Here is a 17,459-nt window from a genome sequence, read left to right on the forward strand (position 1 = left end):
TTGTGATTCAACAACAAGCACAACTGTTTTAGCTCTCCGGCATAGAAATCACCCATCAATAAGGGTGATAATGAACTACCCAAGAACAAATTAATGGCTTCATCCGATACAGTCAGTGAGTGAGTGAGTTATCGGTCACCATTTATGTTTGCAGTTTCATTCATTCAGTAGCTCCATCTTACCTGTATAAGCTTTTTGGCACACTCCTGATGGTTGTTTTTGGCAGCGAGGTGTAAAGCACTAAAACCTGAGGAGAAAAAGACATCCAGGTAAGACATATTTTCGTTGCATTCAACTCCCAAGTACAAATCAATGTCTGTAACCACTAGCAGACATATCTGCAACCACTAGCAGTCATATGTGTAACCACTAGCAGTCATCTGTAACCACTAGCAGTCAGATCTGTAACCAATAGCAGTTAAATATGTAACCACTAGCAGTCAGATCTGTAACCACTAGCAGCCGTGTCTGTAACCACCATCAGTCGTGTCTGTAACCACCATCAGTCGTGGCTGTAACCACCAGCAGTCGTGTCTGTAACCACTAGCAGTCGTGTCTGTAACCAATAGCAGTTAAATATGTAACCACCAGCAGTCATATCTGTAACCAATAGCAGTTAAATATGTAACCAAAAGCAGTCATATCTGTAACCAATAGCAGTTAAATATGTAACCAATAGCAGTTAAATATGTAACCACTAGCAGTCAGATCTGTAACCACTAGCAGTCGTGTCTGTAACCACCAGCAGTCGTGTCTGTAACCACCAGCTGTCGTGTCTGTAACCACCAGCAGTCGTGTCTGTAACCACCAGCAGTCGTATGTGTAACCACCAGCAGTCGTATGTGTTGCCACTAGCAGTCGTATGTGTAGCCACTAGCAGTCGTATGTGTAACCACTAGCAGTCGTATGTGTAACCACTAGCAGTCGTATGTGTAACCACTAGCAGTCATATGTGTAACCACTAGCAGTGGTATGTGTAACCACTAGCAGTCAGATCGGTAACCACTAGCAGTCATATCTGTAACCACCCGCAGTCATATCTGTAACCACTAGCAGTCATATCTGTAACCACTAGCAGTCATATCTGTAACCACTAGCAGTCATATCTATAATCACTAGCAGTCATATCTGTAACCAATAGCAGTTAAAGAATCATTTGTTTTTAACTGACTTGCCTAGTTAAATAAAGGTCAAATGAAATAAAATAAATACAGTGCCTTGCGAAAGTATTCGGCCCCCTTGAACTTTGCGACCTTTTGCCACATTTCAGGCTTCAAACATAAAGATATAAAACTGTATTTTTGTGTGAAGAATCAACAACAAGTGGGACACAATCATGAAGTGGAACGACATTTATTGGATATTTCAAACTTTTTTAACAAATCAAAAACTGAAAAATTGGGCGTGCAAAATTATTCAGCCCCTTTACTTTCAGTGCAGCAAACGCTCTCCAGAAGTTCAGTGAGGATCTCTGAATGATCCAATGTTGACCTAAATGACTAATGATGATAAATACAATCCACCTGTGTGTAATCAAGTCTCCGTATAAATGCACCTGCACTGTGATAGTCTCAGAGGTCCGTTAAAAGCGCAGAGAGCATCATGAAGAACAAGGAACACACCAGGCAGGTCCGAGATACTGTTGTGAAGAAGTTTAAAGCCGGATTTGGATACAAAAAGATTTCCCAAGCTTTAAACATCCCAAGGAGCACTGTGCAAGCGATAATATTGAAATGGAAGGAGTATCAGACCACTGCAAATCTACCAAGACCTGGCCGTCCCTCTAAACTTTCAGCTCATACAAGGAGAAGACTGATCAGAGATGCAGCCAAGAGGCCCATGATCACTCTGGATGAACTGCAGAGATCTACAGCTGAGGTGGGAGACTCTGTCCATAGGACAACAATCAGTCCTATATTGCACAAATCTGGCCTTTATGGAAGAGTGGCAAGAAGAAAGCCATTTCTTAAAGATATCCATAATAAAGTGTTGTTTAAAGTTTGCCACAAGCCACCTGGGAGACACACCAAACATGTGGAAGAAGGTGCTCTGGTCAGATGAAACCAAAATTGAACTTTTTGGCAACAATGCAAAACGTTATGTTTGGCGTAAAAGCAACACAGCTCATCACCCTGAACACACCATCCCCACTGTCAAACATGGTGGTGGCAGCATCATGGTTTGGGCCTGCTTTTCGTCAGCAGGGACAGGGAAGATGGTTAAAATTGATGGGAAGATGGATGGAGCCAAATACAGGACCATTCTGGAAGAAAACCTGATGCAGTCTGCAAAAGACCTGAGACTGGGACGGAGATTTGTCTTCCAACAAGACAATGATCCAAAACATAAAGCAAAATCTACAATGGAATGGTTCAAAAATAAACATATCCAGGTGTTAGAATGGCCAAGTCAAAGTCCAGACCTGAATCCAATCGAGAATCTGTGGAAAGAACTGAAAACTGCTGTTCACAAATGCTCTCCATCCAACCTCACTGAGCTCGAGCTGTTTTGCAAGGAGGAATGGGAAAAAATGTCAGTCTCTCGATGTGCAAAACTGATAGAGACATACCCCAAGTGACTTACAGCTGTAATCGCAGCAAAAGGTGGCGCTACAAAGTATTAACTTAAGGGGGCTGAATAATTTTGCACGCCCAATTTTTCAGTTTTTGATTTGTTAAAAAAGTTTGAAATGTCCAATAAATGTCGTTCCACTTCATGATTGTGTCCCACTTGTTGTTGATTCTTCACAAAAAAATACAGTTTTATATCTTTATGTTTGAAGCCTGAAATGTGGCAAAAGGTTGCAAAGTTCAAGGGGCCCGAATACTTTCACAAGGCACTGTATCTGCAACCACTATCAGTCATGTCTGTAACCACTAGCAGTTAAATATGTAACCATATCAGTCATATGTAACCATATCTGTATCCACTAGCAGTCATATCTGTAACCACTAGCAATTAAATATGTAACCATATCAGTCATATGTAACCATATCTGTAACCACTAGCAGTCATATCTATAACCACTAGCCTCTAACTACTAGCAGTCATGTCTATAACCACTAGCAGTCATGTCTATAACCACTAGCAGTCATGTCTGTAACCACTAGCAGACATATGTGTAACCACTAGCAGTCATCTGTAACCACTAGCAGTCAGATCTGTAACCACTAGAAGTCATATCTGTAACCAATAGCAGTCATATCTGTAACCACCAGCAGTCAAATATGTAACCACCAGCAGTCATATCTGTAACCACTAGCAGTTAAATATGTAACCACCAGCAGTCATATCTGTAACCACTAGCAGTCATATCTGTAACCACTAGAAGTCATATCTGTAACCAATAGCAGTCATATCTGTAACCACCAGCAGTCAAATATGTAACCACCAGTAGTCATATCTGTAACCACTAGCAGTTAAATATGTAACCACCAGCAGTCATATCTGTAACCACTAGCAGTCATATCTGTAACCACTAGCAGTCATATCTGTAACCAATAGCAGTTAAATATGTAACCACCAGCAGTCATATCTGTAACCAATAGCAGTTAAATATGTAACCACTAGCAGTCAGATCTGTAACCACCATCAGTCCGATCTGTAATTCATATATCCTTATGTACATATTCTTTATCCCCTTACACTGTGTACAAGACAGTAGTTTTGGAATTGTTAGTTAGATTACTTGTTATTACTGCATTGTCGGAACTAGAAGCACAAGCATTTCGCTACACTCGCATTAACATCTGCTAACCATGTGTATGTGACAAATAAAATGTGATTTGATTTGATTTGATTTAACCACCATCAGTCATATCTGTAACCACCAGCAGTCATATCTGTAACCACCAGCAGTCATATCTGTAACCACTCGCAGTCATATCTGTAACCACCCACAGTCATATCTGTAACCACTCGCAGTCATATCTGTAACCACCCGCAGTCATATCTGTAACCACTAGCAGTCATATCTGTAACCACTAGCAGTCATATCTGTAACCACTAGCAGTCTTGTCTGTAACCACCCGCAGTCATGTCTGTAACCACAGTCATATGTGTAACCACTAGCAGTCAGATCTGTAACCACTAGCAGTCAGATCTGTAACCAATAGCAGTCATATCTGTAACCACCAGCAGTCATATCTGTAACCACCAGCAGTCAAATATGTAACCACTAGCAGTCAAATATGTAACCACTAGCAGTCAAATATGTAACCACCAGCAGTCATATCTGTAACCACTAGCAGTTAAATATGTAACCACCAGCAGTCATATCTGTAACCACTAGCAGTCATATCTGTAACCACTAGCAGTCATATCTGTAACCAATAGCAGTTAAATATGTAACCACTAGCAGTCAGATCTGTAACCACCATTAGTCAGATCTGTAACCACCATCAGTCATATCTGTAACCACCAGCAGTCATATCTGTAACCACTCGCAGTCATATCTGTAACCACCCGCAGTCATATCTGTAACCACCCACAGTCATATCTGTAACCACTCGCAGTCATATCTGTAACCACCCGCAGTCATATCTGTAACCACTAGCAGTCATATCTGTAACCACCCGCATTCATATCTGTAACCACTAGCAGTCATATCTGTAACCACCCGCAGTCATATCTGTAACCACTAGCAGTCATGTCTGAAACTACTAGCAGTCATGTCTGAAACCACTAGCAGTCATGTCTGAAACCACTAGCAGTCATGTCTGAAACCACTAGCAGTCATGTCTGAAACCACCAACAGTCATATCTGTAACCACTAGCAGTTAAATATGTAACCACCAGCAGTCATATCTGTAACCACCCGCAGTCATATCTGTAACCACTAGCAGTCATATCTGTAACCACTAGCAGTAATATCTGTAACCAATAGCAGTTAAATATGTAACCACCAGCAGTCATATCTGTAACCAATAGCAGTTAAATATGTAACCACTAGCAGTCAGATCTGTAACCACCATCAGTCCGATCTGTAATTCATATATCCTTATGTACATATTCTTTATCCCCTTACACTGTGTACAAGACAGTAGTTTTGGAATTGTTAGTTAGATTACTTGTTATTACTGCATTGTCGGAACTAGAAGCACAAGCATTTCGCTACACTCGCATTAACATCTGCTAACCATGTGTATGTGACAAATAAAATGTGATTTGATTTGATTTAACCACCATCAGTCATATCTGTAACCACCAGCAGTCATATCTGTAACCACTCGCAGTCATATCTGTAACCACCCACAGTCATATCTGTAACCACTCGCAGGCATATCTGTAACCACCCGCAGTCATATCTGTAACCACTAGCATTCATATCTGTAACCACTAGCAGTCATGTCTGTAACCACCCGCAGTCATGTCTGTAACCACCCGCAGTCATATGTGTAACCACTAGCAGTCAGATCTGTAACCACTAGCAGTCAGATCTGTAACCACTAGCAGTCATATCTGTAACCAATAGCAGTTATATCTGTAACCACCAGCAGTCATATCTGTAACCACTAGCAGTCAAATATGTAACCACTAGCAGTCAAATATGTAACCACCAGCAGTCATATCTGTAACCACTAGCAGTTAAATATGTAACCACCAGCAGTCAAATCTGTAACCACTAGCAGTCATATCTGTAACCAATAGCAGTTAAATATGTAACCACTAGCAGTCAGATCTGTAACCACCATTAGTCAGATCTGTAACCACCATCAGTCATATCTGTAACCACCCGCAGTCATATCTGTAACCACTCGCAGTCATATCTGTAACCACCCGCAGTCATATCTGTAACCACCCGCAGTCATATCTGTAACCACCCGCAGTCATATCTGTAACCACTCGCAGTCATATCTGTAACCACCCGCAGTCATATCTGTAACCACTAGCAGTCATATCTGTAACCACTAGCATTCATATCTGTAACCACTAGCAGTCATATCTGTAACCACCCGCAGTCATATCTGTAACCACTAGCAGTCATGTCTGAAACCACTAGCAGTCATGTCTGAAACCACTAGCAGTCATGTCTGAAACCACTAGCAGTCATGTCTGAAACCACTAGCAGTCATGTCTGAAACCACTAGCAGTCATGTCTGAAACCACTAGCAGTCATGTCTGAAACCACTAGCAGTCATATCTATAATCACTAGCAGTCACATGTAACCACTAGCCTCTAACCACTAGCAGTCATATCTATAATCACTAGCAGTCATATCTGTAACCACTAGCCTCTAACCACTAGCAGTCATATCTATAATCACTAGCAGTCATATCTGTAACCAATAGCAGTTAAATTATCATTTGTTTTTACTGACTTGCCTAGTTAAATAAAGGTAAAATTAAATAAAATAAATATCTGCAACCACTATCAGTCATGTATGTAACCACTAGCAGTTAAATATGTAACCATATCAGTCATATGTAACCATATCTGTAACCACTAGCAGTAATATCTGTAACCACTAGCAGTCATGTCTATAACCACTAGCAGTCATGTCTATAACCACTAGCAGCCATGTCTATAACCACTAGCAGTCATGTCTATAACCACTAGCAGTCATGTCTGCAACCACTAGCATTCATATCTGCAACCACTAGCCGTCATATGTGTAACCACTATCAGTCATGTGTGTAACCACTATCAGTCATGTGTAACCACTAGCAGTCATGTGTAACCACTAGCAGTCATCTGTAACCACTAGCAGTCATCTGTAACCACTAGCAGTCAGATCTGTAACCACTAGCAGTAATATCTGTAACCACTAGCAGTCAAATATGTAACCAATAGCAGTCAAATATGTAAACACCAGCAGTCATATCTGTAACCACTAGCAGTCATATCTGTAACCACCAGCAGTCATATCTGTAACCACTAGCAGTCATATCTGTAACCACTAGCAGTCATATCTGTAACCACTAGCAGTCATATCTGTAACCACCAGCAGTCATATCTGTAACCACCAGCAGTCATATCTGTAACCACCAGCAGTCATATCTGTAACCACTAGCAGTCATATCTGTAACCACTAGCAGTCATATCTGTAACCACCAGCAGTCATATCTGTAACCACCAGCAGTCATATCTGTAACCACCAGCAGTCATATCTGTAACCACTAGCAGTCATATCTGTAACCACTAGCAGTCATATCTGTAACCACTAGCAGTAATATATGTAACAACTATTAGTAAAATCATACTTGAGAAAAGTTTTTGGGCAGATTAGTTCTACAGGGAATGTTCACCTACAGTATGCTCAGGATAGACTCACGTTATGTAAGTATCTCTGCCTTCAAATATTCATCTGGATCTCAAATCAAATACATGTGCCGAATAAAACAGGTGTCGACCTTACAGTGAAATGCTTACTCAAAAGCCCTTAACCAACAATGCAGTTCAAGAAATGCAGCTAAATATTTACCAAATAAACTAAAGTAAAAAATTATAGAAAGTAACACAATAAAATAACGAGGCTATATACAGGGGCTACCGGTACAAAGTAAATGTGTGGGGGTACAGGTTAGTCGAGGTAATTTGTACATGCAGGTAGGGGTAAAGTGACTATGCATAGATGATAAACAGCGAGTAGCAGCAGTTTAAAAATAAATAAGGGGTGGGGGGGGGTCAATGCAAATAGTCTGGGTGGCCTTTTGATTCATTGTTGGGCAGGCACGGTACCAGGTTTGTAGTCCACTAACCTGAGGCGTCTATGACAGATGTGTCTGCTCCATGGGCCAGCATGACTGCCAGACATTCAGTTTGACCACGGGTGGCAGCCACATGGAGACTGTATGGGGAGAGAGAGACAGCACAGAGCAACAACATGATCAGTCTAATACAAGGGAGATTCAACAGGTCATTGGATGAATAAACAGAAAGTACAGCAATCAAATCTGAAAAAATAAATCCCTACAATTCCTTCTATAAAAAGAAAATTAAGGTAATTGACATCGGTCAATATAATTTTCACTGGCTAGATCTGCTTCTTTAATTAAGGTGGAAACATCAAGAAAATTTTAAGTAGTGTGGGGACTATTGAATTCTGTGCTAGAGAATGAGTTTATTCAGCATGCGCCAATGTACTGATTATGTTCTGAGCTTTGCCTTTCGCATGTGTTGTTAGAACAGGGTTAGTGCACTGTTGTGGATCAATGAGCATTGCTCTCTAGGCCATCACGCAGACTCACAGAGCTGACACACACACACAGAGCTAACACAGGCAGCTGGGTTACCCATAGGACCCCTCCACTGAAGAACACGAAGACAGAGCAATTACCACTGCTATAGAGGATGTCTTCACTACATTGAAACAGGAAACAGCATAACAGATTTGGAAGAGAAAGCAAAACCATTTCTTCCAAATAGTTGTTGTCACTTATTTAATGAACAGAGATTATCTAATACAGGAATACTGAGATAAGCAAGTGTTTAGACTATTTCATTGACCTTTCTCGTGAAATGTATTCCCCTCAGAATGGAGAGCAATTTAAAACACACTTGCCTGACGAACATGTTTGATATGCCTGGCACAGACCGATAGCCCACATACATTTCCTCAGATAGCCCACATTTCAACACCAATTACACTTCCTCAAGTACATAAATTGCAAGGTCCATGCAGGGAAATTGTAATCTGCTTTACCTCATTTCTATCAGCATGTTAACTTCTCTAGCATAGGGGGCAGCATTTGGAATTTTGGATGAAAAGCATGCCCAATTTCAACTGCCTGCTACTCATCCCCAGAAGATAAGATATGCATATCATTAGTAGATTTGGATGGAAAACCCTCTGAAGTTTCTAAACCTTTTTGAATCATGTCTGTGAGTATATCAGAACTATGTAGCAGGCGAAACCCCGGGGACAAACCATTCAGATTTTTTAATTTTTTAGGTCACCCTGTTTTCAATGAGGTTTCATTGGGAATCCAGATTTCTAAGGGACTTGCTTGCAGTTCTTACCGCTTCCACTGGATGTCACCAGTCTTTAGAAATTGGTTGAGGTTATTCCTTTGTGTAATGAAGAAGTACGGCCATCTTGAAAAAGTGTCACTTCATGTGTACTGTTTGATAGAGGCGCAAGTTCAGAAAGCATGCCTGAGTTTGTATTCTTCCTGTATTGAACACAGATCATCCCGTCTTCAATTTTATTGATTATTTACTTTTAAAAAATACCTAAATTTGTATTACAAAAGTAGTTTGAAATGTTTTGGCAAAGTTTACAGGTAACTTTTGAGATATTTTGTCATCACGTTGCGCAAGTTGGAACCAGTGTTTTTCTGGATCAAACGCGCCAAATAAATGAACATTTTGGATATATATGGACGGAATTAATCGAACAAAATGACCATTTGTAATGTTTATGGGACATATTGGAGTGCCAACAGAAGAAGCTTGTTAAAGGTAAGGCATTTATATTTTTATTTCTGCGTTTTGTGTCACGCCTGCAGGGTTGAAATGTTCTCTCTTTCGTTTACTATGGTGCTATGCTCAGATAATAGCATTGTTTGCTTTCGCCAAAAAGCCTTTTTGAACTCTGATATGTTGGCTGGATTCACAACACGTGTAGCTTTAATTTGGTATCTTACATGTGTGATTTCATGAAAGTTTGATTTTTATGGGAATTTATTTGAATTTGGCGCTCTGCATTTTCTCTGGATTTTGGCCAAGTGGGACGCTACCATCCCACATATCCCAGAGAGGTTAAATGTGCAACCAGAGGAAAAAAAAAAACTCTAGACCACCTGTACTCCACACACAGAGACACGTACAAAGCTCTCCCTCACTCCCCATTTTGACAAATCTGACCATAATTATATCCTCCTGATTCCTGCTTCCAAGCAAAAATTATAGTAGGAAGCACCAGTGACTCGGTCAATAAAAAAGTGGTCAGACGAAGCAGATGCTAAGCTACAGGACTGTTTTGTTAGCACAGACTGGAATATGTTCCGGGATTCTTCCGATGGCATTGAGGAGCACACCACATCAGTCATTGGCTTCATCAATAAGTGCATCGATGACGTCGTCCCCACAGTGACCGTACGTATATACTACAACCAGAAGCAATGTATTACAGGCAACATCCGCACTGAGCTAAAGGCTAGAGCTGACACTTTCAAGGAGCTGGACTTTAACCTGGAACCTTATAAGAAATCCTGCAATGGCCTCTGACGAACCATCAAACAGGCAAAGTGTTAATACAGGACTAAGATCGAATCGTACTACACCGGCTCCGAAGCTCGTCGGATGTGGCAGGGCTTGCAAACAATTACAGACTACCAAAGGAAGCACACCCGAGAGATGCCGAGTGACACGAGTCTACCAGACGAGCAAAACTACTTCTATGCTTGCTTCGAGGGAAATAACACTGAAACATGCATGAGAGCACCAGCTATTCTGGACGATTGTGTGATCACAATCAGCCGATGTGAGTAAGACCTTTAAACAGGTCAACATTCACAAGACTGATTACCAGAACGTGTACTGCGAGCATGCACAACTACAGTGGGGAGAACAAGTATTTGATACACTGCCGATTTTGCAGGTTTTCCTACTTACAAAGGTTGTAGAGGTCTATAATTTTTTATCATAGGTACACTTCAACTGTGAGGCGGAATCTAAAACAAAAATCCAGAAAATCACATTGTATGATTTTTAAGTAATTAATTTTCATTATATTGCATGACATAAGTATTTGATCACCTACCAACCAGTAAGAATTCCGGCTCTCACAGACCTGTTAGTTTTTCTTTAAGAAGCCCGCCTGTTCTCCACTCTTTACCTGTATTAACTACACCTGTTTGAACTCGTTACCTGTATAAAATACACCTGTCCACACACTCAATCAAACAGACTCCAACCTCTCCACAATGGCCAAGACCAGAGAGCTGGTCATCAGGCATAAAATTGGAGACCTGCACAAGGCTGGGATGGGCTACAGGACAATAGGCAAGCAGCTTGGTGAGAAGGCAACAACTGTTGGCTCAATTATTAGAAAATGGAAGAAGTTCAAGATGACGGTCAATCAACCTCGGTCTGGGGCTCCATGCAAGATCTCACCTCGTGGGGCATCAATGATCATGAGGAAGGTGAGGGATCAGCCCAGAACTACACGGCAGGACCTGGTCAATGACCTGAAGAGAGCTGGGACCACAGTCTCAAAGAAAACCATTAGTAACACACTACGCCGTAATGGATTAAAATCCTGCAGCACACGCAAGGTCCCCCTGCTCAAGCCAGCGCATGTCCAGGCCCGTCTGAAGTTTGCCAATGACCATCTGGATGATCCAGAGGAGGAATGGGAGAAGGTCATATGGTCTGATGAGACAAAAAATAGAGCTTTTTGGTCTAAACTCCACTCGCCGTGTTTGGAGGAAGAAGAAGGATGAGTACAACTCCAAGAACACCATCCCAACCGTGAAGCATGGAGGTGGTAACATCATTCTTTTGGGATGCTTTTCTGCAAAGGGGACAGGACGACTGCACCGTATTGAGGGGAGGATGGATGGTGCCATGTATCGCGAGATCTTGGCCAACAACCTCCTTCCCTCAGTAAGAGCATTGAAGATGGGTCGTGGCTGGGTCTTCCAGCATGACAACGACCCGAAACACACAGCCAGGGCAACTAAGGAGTGGCTCCGTAAGAAGCATCTCAAGGTCCTGGAGTGGCCTAGCCAGTCTCCAGACCTGAACCCAATAGAAAATCTTAGGAGGGAGCTGAAAGTCCGTATTCCCCAGCGACAGCCCCAAAACCTGAAGGATCTGGAGAAGGTCTGTATGGAGGAGTGGGCTAAAATCCCTGCTGCAGTGTGTGCCAACCTGGTCAAGAACTATAGGAAACATATGATCTCTGTAATTGCAAACAAAGGTTTCTGTACCAAATATTAAGTTCTGCTTTTCTGATGCATCAAATACTTATGTCATACAATAAAATGCAAATGAATTACTTAAAAATCATACAATGTGATTTTCTGGATTTTTGTTTTAGATTCCGTCTCTCACAGTTGAAGTGTACCTATGATAAAAATTACAGACCTTTACATGCTTTGTAAGGAGATGATTGTGGACTACAGGAAAAGGAGGACCGAGCACACCCCCATTCTCATTGACGGCGCTGCAGTGGATAGGTTGAGAGCTTCAAGTTCATTGGTGTACACAAACAAACTAACATGGTCCAAGCACACCAAGACAGTCGTGAAGAGGGCACGACAAAACCTATTCCCCCTCAGGAGACTGAAAAGATTTGGCATGGGTCCTCAGATCCTCAAAAGGTTCTATAGCTGCACCATCGAGAGCATCCTGATCGGTTGCATCACTGCCTGGAATGGCAACTGCTCGGCCTCCGACTGCAAGGCACTATAGAGGGTAGTGCGTACAGCCCAGTACATCACTGGGGCCAAGCTTCCTGCCATCCAGGACCCCTATAGCAGGTGGTGTCAGAGGAAGGCCCTAAAAATTGTCAAAGACCCCATCCACCCTAGTCAGACTGTTCTCTCTGCTACCGCATGGCAAGCAGTACCGGAGCGCCAAGTCTAGGTCCAACTCCTTATTTGCCCTAAACAGCTTCTACCCACAAGCCATAAGACTCCTGAATATCTAATCAAATGACTACACAGACTATTTGCATTGCCCCTCCGTCTTTTACACCGCTGCTACTCTGTTATTATCTATGCATAGTCACTTTAATAACTCTACTTACATGTACATATTACCTTAATTACCTCAACTAACCGGTGCCCCCGCTCATTGACTCTGTACCGGCACGCCTTGTATATAGCCTCTTTCTTATTCTTATTCGTCTTTTTTAAACCACATTGTTGGTTAAGGGCTTGTAAAGTAAGCATTTAACTGTAAGGTCTACTACACCTGTTGTATTCGGTGCATGTTACTAATACAATTTGATATGATTAATTTTTAATAACAAGCAGGACACAATGGAAGGACACAATTTAACTCCTAGAAGACAATAAGTCAGTATTAATTAATGACGATGTCTTTGTTCTTGCAATAACACATCATGCAATTAGGCACATTTTCCTAATGGTCAAACATGAACATTATCAGGTCAAGTTAGGAAGCATAATAAATAAAATAAAAATAAATAAAATAAAAATGGCGGTCACATCCATTCAGAGCTTATAGAAATCAGGAAAATATCAGGACACAATCACGCTGCGTGATAATTGGGAGCTTGTTAAACACACAAAGGAGACCATGCCTACTGTACATTATGGGAATTGTATATTTGTTTTATAGGCTATCAATGAAAGCCATTGACCATCACAGGTCTCTAACCATGATAAAATCTCAAACTAATCTAACTCCACATGAATGAGTCCTCTTTCAACAGAAGTAGTCTCAAGATACTGTATCTAGGGCAGTTCAGTTCAGTACAGTAGCATCTCCAATAGTGACAGGGACTATGGCTTATCGATCTGAACATTTGCCTGGGGGCAATTCTATCACTATCAACTATTGTAGATGTGTCATTATAGAACTTTGAGGGAATATCTAAGTACTGTAACTTCATTGCTGCACTGAAAAGGTATCAATATTGAAATGTTAGATGTTTCAGGGAAGATGAGCAGAAATGTGATTGATTTTAACAATAAACATTACTATACTGATATTCCACATTGTCCCTTAATTCAGTTTGCACAACACACATCCTTAGCGGTCCCAATTCCCTGTTTCTATTCTGTGTCTGACCAAACCCTGTCCCTCAACCCTTGATACTCACACTGACTTGCCCTCACTGTCCAGTTTGAACACGCTGGCTCCTTTCTTGGTGAGGAGGGAGGCCACCTTCTCTACCTCCCCATGTTCCACAGCTACCATGAGGCGCTCATCATTTTTGCTCCATTCATGGGCCTGAGGAGAGAGAGATAAAACATCAGAGGTTAATGCTTCTCATTCACAGTTGAATATATCTATTACGGAATCATTACTGTTCAAACCTGGTGTGGCGAAAACCACAGCCCCTTACCCGTTGTAGACAATTAGCATAAAAGATGAAAGACGTCATAGCTGTTTGTTGGTTTTACTCCACCGTGAACCTAACGCAATTCAGCCTGTGAACGCGGCCAGCCATGTCTCTCTGGTAACCTCTAGTCTAGAGGGTGATTATCCCATTTATGCTTAATCCTTAAGTAGGTAGCTTCCCATTACATAACCTGAGGAAAACACGTTTCATTATGGCATATAGGCATTAGGCATGCTGAACCAGAGCTCTGTTTCAACACCATCAACAGAAGATTGTTTCACTTTCAACATATTTTCAACCTTGAAGACCGTGGCCAGTCATGACACGACAGTCATTCAGTTCGAAACGCTTAGCCTATTCTTTGCTTTCTCACCTGAAACCATTGGATCGTATTTCTGTGATAACACAATGCCTAAGGAAGCCAGCATCCCCCTGCACCTAAACCATGAAATCAATGCCTCAAATGAAAGCTTCTCTGCAGAGATTTATATGGGCATGAATTTCACCAGAGCCCATGAACGGTTTAAATGCACCGAAAATGACTAATGTCCTAAACTCAGTTGCAGTCCATTTTCACAATGAATTTCCCACATTTGCAACCCTGATTGACTGTCAAGACATACAGGGCTCCAGCCTGACCTCATAGTGGGGGCTGTGTGTTCCTTCTTGAGGTGACTGGCTGGCCTCACTGACTCTGTCCTACCCTGTCTGGCATGCTCATACACACAGGCTTGATTATAGCAGCCATGCACCCATTCACGTCCATCTATTCGTAGAGTTAAGGCACTGGCTTAACTGTTAGGATGATGGGAGGCTCAGTCTGAAAGAGAAGAGTTATGCACCGGGGGGAAAGAGTATCACACTCTCACACTCACACTCACACACAGAGAGAGAGAAAGGAGGAGGGAAAGTAAGCTTTACAGATCTGACATCTTTATTTGATCACTCTTTTGTCACATAGAACATCCTGCACAGTAGGAAATGCAAAATCTAAAGTTTGTAATTTCCACTTAAAAATTTGCCCTAATGACTTGATTTGCCCCAACCCCTACAAAAATGTAATAATCCACATAATAATTTACGTTTCCTGTTGCTGCAAGATTATTTTCCTGCTGTGAGAAGCAGGGTCAAATCAGGATGGTGCACCTGTATGTGCTGCTTTGAAATAAACTGTCTGGTCTGGTAGCTCGCATCAATTCAGGTTTTTTTTAGGGCCATGATCCTTCAATAGAAGTGTCATCATAAATCAAGATTTCTATGAGACAGACATTTCACAAGGCCAAGAGGTTTTAAAGTATATAAATGGTAGGAGATACTATTCCATGGTGTCCTTTCCTACGCTATTTCAAAGTTAAGCTATGTTGTTAGTTCTTATGGGTTCTACCATCTCTACACTGCCACATGAGGAAGGGGCCTGTAAACTCAGGTGCAGTGCCTTGCGAAAGTATTCGGCCCCCTTGAACTTGAACCCCTGCGACCTTTTGCCACATTTCAGGCTTCAAACATAACGATATAAAACTGTATTTTTTTGTGAAGAATCAACAACAAGTGGGACACAATCATGAAGTGGAACGACATTTATTGAATATTTCAACCTTTTTTAACAAATCAAAAACTGAAAAATGGGGCGTGCAAAATTATTAATTAATTAAAATTAGACTGAAATTTTTTCCCATTCCTCCTTGCAAAACAGCTCGAGCTCAGTGAGGTTGGATGGAGAGCATTTGTGAACAGCAGTTTTCAGTTCTTTCCACAGATTCGATTGGATTCAGGTCTGGACTTTGACTTGGCCATTCTAACACCTGGATATGTTTATTTTTGAACCATTCCATTGTAGATTTTGCTTTATGTTTTGGATCATTGTCTTGTTGGAAGACAAATCTCCGTCCCAGTCTCAGGTCTTTTGCAGACTCCATCAGGTTTTCTTCCAGAATGGTCCTGTATTTGGCTCCATCCATCTTCCCATCAATTTTAACCATCTTCCCTGTCCCTGCTGAAGAAAAGCAGGCCCAAACCATGATGCTGCCACCACCATGTTTGACAGTGGGGATGGTGTGTTCAGGGTGATGAGCTGTGTTGCTTTTACGCCAAACATAACATTTTGCATTGTTGCCAAAAAGTTCAATTTTGGTTTCATCTGACCAGAGCACCTTCTTCCACATGTTTGGTGTGTCTCCCAGGTGGCTTGTGGCAAACTTTAACCGACACTTTTTATGGATATCTTTAAGAAATGGCTTTCTTCTTGCCACTCTTCCATAAAGGCCAGATTTGTGCAATATACGACTGATTGTTGTCCTATGGACAGAGTCTCCCACCTCAGCTGTAGATCTCTGCAGTTCATCCAGTGTGATCATGGGCCTCTTGGCCGCATCTCTGATCAGTCTTCTCCTTGTATGAGCTGAAAGTTTAGAGGGACAGCCAGGTCTTGGTAGATTTGCAGTGGTCTGATACTCCTTCCATTTCAATATTATCGCTTGCACAGTGCTCCTTGGGATGTTTAAAGCTTGGGAAATATTTTTGTATCCAAATCCGGCTTTAAACTTCTTCACAACAGTATCTCGGACCTGCCTGGTGTGTTCCTTGTTCTTCATGATGCTCTCTGCGCTTTTAACGGACCTTTGAGACTATCACAGTGCAGGTGCATTTATACGGAGACTTGATTACACACAGGTGGATTGTATTTATCATCATTAGTCATTTAGGTCAACATTGGATCATTCAGAGATCCTCACTGAACTTCTGGAGAGCGTTTGCTGCACTGAAAGTAAAGGGGCTGAATAATTTTGCACGCCCAATTTTCAGTTTTTGATTTGTTAAAAAAGTTTGAAATATCCAATAAATGTCGTTCCACTTCATGATTGTGTCCCACTTGTTGTTGATTCTTCACAAAAAAATACAGTTTTATATCTTTATGTTTGAAGCCTGAAATGTGGCAAAAGGTCGCAAAGTTCAAGGGGGCCGAATACTTTCGCAAGGCACTGTATGCATAGATGAGCTGCAGAAAGAACAGAGGGGTAGGGCTGTGATGGGTATTGAATAACTGTGTAACTGACGGTTACGGATAAAGACCGCCATGGAAATAAAATAAGTCAACTGTTTAAATAGGCCTACATAAAAAAAATTAAATGTATTAACATGTAGATAAACTTTACCTAATAGCGGGAGTGTTTACTAATGATTATAAGCAATTTATTTGCTAACTTAATCTGTCTACATCTCCTCCTCTTTCCAACATTTGTTTGATGCACCAGCAGCTAACCCATTAGTATACGGTCTGGTATACAGTCTGTTATAAACTGGGACGTTCGAGCCCTGAGTGCTGATTGGCTGACAGAAATGGTATATCAGACGTATACTATGGGTATGAAAAAAACAGATTTTTACTGCTCTAATTACATTGGTAACCAGTTTATAATAGGCTATATATTATAAGCCTGCTAAAGTGAATCCAGGCCTAGACCACCTGTCCTATAGGCA

General features: G+C 41.5%; 1 protein-coding gene across 2 annotated transcripts in view; it reads right to left on the reverse strand.

Annotated features, from left to right (window-relative positions):
• The window catches only part of LOC139422853 (ankycorbin-like), an 82,900-nt gene that overhangs the window by 25,144 nt on the left and 40,297 nt on the right, over positions 1-17,459 (reverse strand). The window contains exons 1-4 of one of the 2 annotated variants that reach the window (XM_071174269.1): positions 13,986-14,075; positions 13,740-13,870; positions 7,702-7,790; positions 183-247 (exon numbers count right to left, since the gene is read on the reverse strand). In XM_071174269.1, the coding sequence (XP_071030370.1) occupies positions 183-247; positions 7,702-7,790; positions 13,740-13,870; positions 13,986-14,024 (324 nt within the window). In that variant the 5' untranslated portion in view covers positions 14,025-14,075. Of the gene's footprint in view, positions 1-182; positions 248-7,701; positions 7,791-13,739; positions 13,871-13,985; positions 14,076-17,459 lie in introns of those variants that run through there. The other variant, XM_071174270.1, reaches the window with a different exon arrangement.

The sequence above is a fragment of the Oncorhynchus clarkii genome, chromosome 12 (genome assembly GCF_045791955.1).
Source record: "Oncorhynchus clarkii lewisi isolate Uvic-CL-2024 chromosome 12, UVic_Ocla_1.0, whole genome shotgun sequence".
NCBI classification, from domain to species: domain Eukaryota; kingdom Metazoa; phylum Chordata; class Actinopteri; order Salmoniformes; family Salmonidae; genus Oncorhynchus; species Oncorhynchus clarkii.